The following is a 7,390-nucleotide window of genomic DNA, read 5'->3' as shown; positions in this document are numbered from 1 at the left end:
CCCAGCCATCCTGCCCTTTGACATTCTCCGTCCTCTCCTCCCCACCCCAGCCCTGCTCCAGGCTGGCACACACCTCCCGTTCCTTCTCCTTCAGCTCAAGCTCTGTCTCCTTCACTTTGTTGACAAACATCTGTCTCATCTCTTCCTCCTTCCTCTGCAGCTCGCTCAGGAACTCCTTCCTCTTTGCCTCGTATGTCTCTTGGAGGCTGTAGAGACCCAAAGGAGAGACCTGAGGTAGAACTGAGGCAGTCAGAGCAGCCAGGTAGATGATGGGGCAAGAGGACTCAGGGCTCCCACCAGCCTCTGCCTGCAGGCTCACAGGCCTGAGACAGCAAGTGCTGGTGTGACAAGAGGGGCTGAGGCAGCGCAGGCTATCACCTGAAGGGCTGGCTGTCACCGTCACTGTCCTGGAAGCCCATCTCCTCCAACTTGCAGCGCCGGTAGAGCTCATAGTGCCGACTGTGGGTCTGCTCGCGCAGGTCCTCCATGTTCACCCGGATCAGCATCTCCCGAAGCTTCACGAAGTCACAGTGATTCTCATTCTCCACTAGAAGCAGGGGCGCGAGAGGCATGAGACAGGCATGCACATAAGTGGGGGCGGGGAGGCAACAGGGCAGTAGTTGGGTGCCTTGGTGGCTCCAAAGCATCAGGAGGCAGGTGTGCAGATGGACATGGGTAAGACAGGGGGGGCTTGGTGGTTTCACAGAGCAAACATGCAGATGGTTGGGGGTACAGCAGACAATAGCTGGGTAGTTCGTGGCTCCACAGCTTGGAGTAGGCACGGAGACGGGCAGAGGAACAGAGTGGCCAGGTGCCTCAGGGAACTCCACAGAGCAGGTTGGCCATGCAGATGAACAGAGGGAGGGCAGGACAGTGGTTAGTGGCCTGGGCTTGCAGGGCAAGAGACTGAGCCAAGGCCCTAGCTGGGGATGCACTTGCCTGACACTCACCCTGCACCACACCCCAGGGGTACTGTCGTGCTCGAACCAGCTTGTTCCCCACCTTCACTTCCTCTGTGCTGCCCACCACGGCAAAAGGCAGGTGTGCCTGAAAAGGGGTCCAGTTATGTGTGAGCGCTGGGCTAGAACCAAAGACAGATTCTCTTACCCCCCTGCACTCTAGGGAGGGCCTTCCAGCCTCTCACAAGGCTCTGGGGTTAGAGGCTGACTTTCTGTGTCTTTCAGAGAACTGTTCCATGAGAACAGAGAACTGAGTATGCCTGTCTATGGGGTGCTCTTTTCAGGAACATGAGATATCTGACAAAGACCATAAGCCTGGTTCCTTCCAGATTCCCAACCCCTGGCCATGCATCTCCTCACCCTTCATGCTACACATTCCTACCCAGAGTAGGACTTGAGACACTCAGATCTAGGGCACCTTTAGTGCAAACCCAATAAACAAGGCCTCAAATCCTGTGCCCACAGGATCCCTGGGAGGGATGTGACACCCACCTCTCTGTGCTGGAGATGCTAAGGACAACACCCTGGGAAGAAGGGTTCTCAGGGGCTGTGTTTCAGATTGGCGTCTCCAAGCCCTCGGGCACTGGAGCCCGGAGGCCCTGCCCCCAACTCACGTTCATGACTGCATTAATCTCGGCAACAGCCTCGTCGTCAGTGGGAAACTGGTAGATCTGGACTCCGTTGCTGACCAGCTCACCCATGATCTTGATCTTGAACTTGTGAAGCTCACTCTTGGAGATGGTGTCAGCCTTGGCAATGATGGGAATTATGTTCACCTGTGAAGGTCAGGGGACGGGGCAGCAGGTTGGTTGGTTATTTTAGGTAATGGCCACTGACTGTGGACATGCACTGGGGACAGGAAACCAGGAAGACAGATGCTCCTGATGAGCCACAGCCACCTGTGGCCACTGTGATGGCCCGAACTGTATCAACTATAATGTTTCTAAAGGCCCTGCAGTTTGTTCATCCTGGGTATACTCAACTTGGACCCAGGATGCTCTGAAGGTCTTCAGTGGCCCAAGGCCTGACAGAAACAGTAGTTGTGACCAAGCCACCTACTAAGCAGGTAAGGTGATGCAGGAGTAGCAGCTATGGATAGGGCTTAAACTCTTCCAAGCCAAGGTTACCCCATTTTTCATGGTGATAATTAACCCCTAGGATGGAAAGAAAGTCACAAGGACTGAGAGATCAGTAAGAAGGGCACTTGTCCTCCAGGTCCCCAACCTCCCTTGACCTCCCATGAGACCGCACTCTGTCCTCATTCAGAATCTAATTCTGAGTCATCATTCTCCCTTCCTAGTGAGCTCAGAAGAGAGCCAAGGAGAAGCCATGTCAGAAAGCAAACAAAGAGGCTAAGATGGAAGGGGACACTGAGCAGAGGGTCAGCAGGAGGAGGTAGTCATTTCACAAGGAACAAGGCTCCAAATGAGAAAGAAAGCGCTTAGGCCAGCCTGGAGCAGGTTGAAAAGGTCAATGACAGCCACAGAAAGCCAAGACTCCAGAGAGGACCAAGCTGACCGTGGCATAGCCAAATGCAGCCACCATACCCCCTTCCAGAGGGTGACAAGCGTGGGGGGGGGGAACACAGAGGGGGGACATGTACCTTGCTGTCTAGTTTCTTCATGGTCACCAGATCCAGGGACTTCAGGGAGTGCCCGGTGGGCGTAATGAAGTAGAGGCAAACGTGGATCCTCGTGTCATGGTAGTCAAAGAGGGAACGGCGGATCTTCAACTCCTCCTGTAGATAGTTTTCAAACTGCGCGTCGATGTAATCAACGATGGGCCTGTAACTACAGACAGCTTCATCACCTGGGAGGCAGACACTGGCTACTGCAAGGGCAGCCAGGGCCCAAGCCAGGCTCTTGCCACTCTCCTCCCTGGGAACAGCTTTGCCCTATCAGGTGAGGAAGGCTGGTTGACCCCTTCTCCTATAGGCTTCCAGAGGAAGAACAGGTCTGCTAATGGCCCAAGACTCAGCCCTTCCCCAGCAGCCTTCCCACGTCACCTACATATGGAGCTACATATGGAGCAGTTTGAAGTGCTTGAGAAGGGTTAGGAAAGGGGTCAGCCAGCACTGCAGAGGCTAGGTGGGGCCCACCCTTCCCGCCTCTTGCCTGTCATCCTTATTGATCTGATCCCCAAAGCCCACAGCATCCACGATGGTCAGTTTGAGATGAACATTACTCTCTTGGAGGTCATAGGTCTGAGGCCGCAGGCGCACACACTCTTCATGGTGACTAGCTTCTTCAGTCTCAAAGGTTGTGTTGAAGAGTGTGTTCATTAACGTGGACTTGCCAATCCCAGTTTCCCCTGGTGCGGGGGAACAGCAGGGAGAGAAGTGAATACGAAGGCCAGAGCAGGGCTGTCTGTCTCTAGCTGGCATCTAGGTGAGGTGGGCTCTAAGCCCCTTAGCTCCTGAGTGAGAGAACGGAAGCTCCTACTCCACTCCTCATCGCCCATCCTTGGTGGTCTCTGGCGGCTGCTCAGTTGTGGAGTGCTTGCCTGCCATGTATAAGTCTCTGAGGCTCCATCCCAGCATGCCCCCTAACCCCCCCCCCCCCCAAAAAAAAATACTAGGTCTGTGAGATGGCTCAGAGGGTAAAGATACTTGCCGCCAGGCAAGTTTGAGGTCTGGGGGACCGACATGAAAGGAGAAGAGAAGTGACTGCTCAACTTGCCCTGTCACGGGCTCCTAAAACAAAATGTGTTTAAAAATATATATGTATATATATATGTATATGTATATATGTATATATATTTATAGAAGGGGAGAAGGAAGGAAGGGAAAGAAAAAAATAATATTCAGAAGGAAAAGTCATAAAGGAAGTCTTTGATGCAAGACATACTGTGCAGGGCATGTGACATTTCCCCAAGAGGTGGGAAAAAGGCGGCATCAGGCTATGGAGATTCCCCTGTATGATGGCTTTAAAGGGACCTAGTCACAAAACACAGAGTCTGCTCTGGGCATCATCCTTCTGAAGCCAGGCAATCCTGGCTCCACAGGAACAGGACCTGAAACCATCAGTTGCTGGTCCTTGTAGCCTGGGCAGCCTCAGGTCCACATGGTCTCCTTCCCAAGGGATCCCTGCAGAGGGCCTTGCAGAGTCTGTGCCGTGGACACATGGAAGCCCGCTCCCACCCCCATCCAGTTCTGTTTGTTCCAAAGTGTATCAGAGATGTCCTCTGTGGTCTGGTGTTCAGAGCAGGGTCTGGCTCACCACTGTATCCCTGCCACATGGTAAGAAGGAGACATTCTCTATGTGTGCATGTGCAGTTACCTATGGAAGTCAGAAAGGGTCGTCAGGTTCCTTGGAACTTGAGCTATAAGCAGTTGTGAGCCACCTGACGTCGGTGCTAGGAACAGATGTCCAGTCCCCTGGAAAGCAGCAAGCGCTCTTAACCACTGGGTTATCTCTGTAGCCTTGTGAATTTTATTTTATTTTTTTTAATTAAGATTTGTTTTGGGCTAGAGAGATGGCTCAGTGGTTAAGAGCACTGACTGCTCTTCCAGAGGCCCTGAGTTCAATTCCCAGCAACCACATGGTGGCTCACAACCATCTGTAATGGGATCTGATGCCCTCTTCTGGTGTGTCTGAAGACAGCTACAGTGTACTCATAGACATAAAATAAATATATCTTGAAAGAGAAAAAAAAGATTTATTTTACATGTATGGGTATTTTGCCTGTGTGCACAGATATGTGCACCACATGCAAGTCTGCTAGGATGGATCCCCCTGGAACTGCAGTTGAAGACAGGTGTGAGATACCATATAGGTGCAGGGGATTGAACCCAGGTCCTCCAGAGGAGCAGCTAGTGCTCTTAACCACTGAGCCATCTCTCCAGTCCTGAATTTTTTTTTTTAAAGAAATGAATGAACTAGTGACTGTGACTCTCTACTGGTAAACACCCAGTTTTAGTGTTTAGACAGCACTTTGATGGGCTCACTTCTGTTTCCTCTTTGTGGCAACTCTGACTCAGATCTTGGATCTAATCCTATTCTTGACCCTGGCAAAGACAAAACTAAAGCCTGGACCCAAGATCCCTCTGCTCGGGAGCCCCAAACCCGAGCCCCAAACCCCAGCCCCAGCCCCAGCCCCATAGGTGGGCAGGGAGCACAGTAGAGCACCAGTTCTACTCCAGCTCTACTCCAGCTCCAAGAAGTCTCATCCATCTTCTGCCACTGGTCAGGCCACTTACCCACACAGAGAATGTTGAAGCTGAAGCCCTGAGTGACTGACTTGCTGACCAGCTGGTCAGGGAGGCTGTCAAACCCAACATGGCCGCCCAGGGACAGGCTCCGGGGCTCAGGCTCTGCGTTCTGCCAAGAAAAGCACAGCAAGGAAGTGAGCCCCCAGGAAAAGATGTGTCTGCATGAGACTAACCCTGACCCTGGTGCCTGTGTTCTTGGCACAGCCCAGGACATACCTTGAAGTGTCCAGGATTCCAATTCCATGCCACATTCCCACAGAAGGGCCCCCGAGTCCCCCCACACTTTGGAGACAGGGTGGCCTTGATCTTGCTACCCCATTGTCTGGTGGTCTCCAAAAGGTGTTCAGATGATGAGCGTGTGCCACCACACCGTTCCCTCATCTTTTTCATTAAAAAGGAACTAATGTAGTCCAAAATAGCCTTGAATTTGCTACATAGCCAAGAATGACATTCAGCTTCAAATCTCTGCTCCCACCACCTGTATGCTGATATTACAGGCATGCACCTCATGCCTGGCGGATATGGTTCAGGGGACCCCAGGGCTTTATGCATGTTGGGTAAGCACTCTGCCAGTTCAGCTAAATCCCCAGCCTTCCTCTGGATCTTTGAAAAGCTCATGAGGCCCAGGTTGGAGAGTATATTGTAGCAGACAGTTCTGAGGAAGGTGGGAATGTTGCCACTCCCTCACAGGCCTTTCTTTCCCAGCCCCTAATTGAGTGCATCAGAGGGCTCTCCTGTCAGGCTGGGCTCATGGTCCTCTGCAGCTGCTTTCCACTGAACAGAGTTCCTTCAGGGACCTGGCTATCAGAACCAAGACTCCGAAGGACGGAGCCAGAACTGGGGCTCAAGCAGGTTTCTGCTTCCTTCTCAGGGATGGTCTCATCAGGCTCTGGGGGCTCCAACCTTACCAAAGCCAGAACTGTTTAAAAAGAAGAATCTGGGAGAGAATGTGGAGGCCTGACCTCAGCAGAGGTGTGGGCAGCAGGCCCTAAGAGTACAGGAGCCACTGGATTTGGTCTGCACCACTACTAAGAGAAATGAGTAAGTCCCGAAGACAGAGTCACAGCTGGACTCCCCTATGTGGACACTTGCTCTGGCTTCTCTGGGAGTGGTAGTAGATGTCACCCTGAGAACAGGTTCCCAGGCCCACAGAGCTCCATGTTGGGCAGAACCATGCCTCTTTCTTTCTCAGTGCCTATGCCCTACCCATCACGGGGGGATAGGAAGATGCACAGGGGTTCAGTCTCCCAAGTCCACAGCCCCAAAGTGGAGCTCTCAGCAGTGTCATGGCCACTTTGTAAATGTGGACACAACACAGTGGGCAAAGGAGTCAGGGGCAGAAGGGAGGCCCTGGGGCTCCTGCTATACCCAAGAGCCTCCTCAGCACCTGGACACCCGCCCTCTGCAGCCACACCCTGCTGCCTTTGGCCTGTACCTCTCTAGCCAGTCTGGCCTCTGGCACAAAAACCCAACCTGCCTTAGGATATTTACACCTGTGCCAATCAGGCTAAACTATGTCTACAAGCATCCTAGACTTTATGTGACCTTTCTACCCATTTCAAATAAGCCAGGTTTGCCCCAAACCTGTTCTCTTCAAAGACTCCTGTTGGAACCTATTTTTCATGACCCTTCTCCTTACCACCATCCCTAGGGCCTTATGTCCCAATCTCCCCACTCAGGACAAGTCCCCTTAGGACTGCAAACATAACTAGATAAAGGGCCACCAGATGACCTTCTTTTCTTGGTGCCCACATCAGAAACAACACAGATACAATGGGCCTTTCCCCATCCTGTTGCCTGGCATTAAGCTCTTCCTACCAGGCTCAATCCCAGCCCCACTGGTTACTTCTAAATTCCTGTGTGTGTGTGTGTGTGTGTGTGTGTGTGTGTGTGTGTATGTGTTGGGAGGTGGGGAGGGTGTTTGGTTTTGTTCTGAGACAGGCTCAAGATGGTTTTGAACTTGCTGTGCCAAGAATGACTCTGAACTTCTAATTCTCTTGCCTCTATCTCCCAGTGCTGGAATCACAGGCACTTGCTGCCGCACCTAGTTACATGAGGTACTGGAGAGCAAACCTAGGGCTTTGGGCATGCTAGGTGAGCATACCACCAACTGAGCTGTGCCTACGTTCCACCACCACCACCACCCCCCTTTTTTTTTCTAGACAGGGTTTCTCTGTATAGCCCTGGCTGTCCTGGAACTCCCTCTGTAGACCAGGCTGGC

At 52.4% G+C, this 7,390-nt stretch overlaps 1 protein-coding gene across 5 annotated transcripts in view; it reads right to left on the bottom strand.

Annotated features, from left to right (window-relative positions):
- Septin8 (septin 8) overlaps positions 1 to 7,390 on the bottom strand; it is a 29,020-nt gene that overhangs the window by 12,054 nt on the left and 9,576 nt on the right. For 4 of the 5 annotated variants that reach the window (XM_031351850.1, XM_031351851.1, XM_031351853.1 and 1 more), the window contains exons 2-8: positions 5,158 to 5,278; positions 3,074 to 3,269; positions 2,563 to 2,749; positions 1,574 to 1,735; positions 951 to 1,047; positions 379 to 547; positions 74 to 206 (exon numbers count right to left, since the gene is read on the bottom strand). In XM_031351850.1, the coding sequence (XP_031207710.1) occupies positions 74 to 206; positions 379 to 547; positions 951 to 1,047; positions 1,574 to 1,735; positions 2,563 to 2,749; positions 3,074 to 3,269; positions 5,158 to 5,278 (1,065 nt within the window). The remainder of the gene's footprint in view (positions 1 to 73; positions 207 to 378; positions 548 to 950; positions 1,048 to 1,573; positions 1,736 to 2,562; positions 2,750 to 3,073; positions 3,270 to 5,157; positions 5,279 to 7,390) is intronic. The other variant, XM_031351852.1, reaches the window with a different exon arrangement.

The sequence above is a fragment of the Mastomys coucha genome, unplaced genomic scaffold (genome assembly GCF_008632895.1).
Source record: "Mastomys coucha isolate ucsf_1 unplaced genomic scaffold, UCSF_Mcou_1 pScaffold5, whole genome shotgun sequence".
Lineage (NCBI taxonomy): Eukaryota > Metazoa > Chordata > Mammalia > Rodentia > Muridae > Mastomys > Mastomys coucha.
The sequence above is the reverse complement of the archived record's forward strand: the minus strand, read 5'-3'. Positions and strand labels throughout refer to the sequence as shown.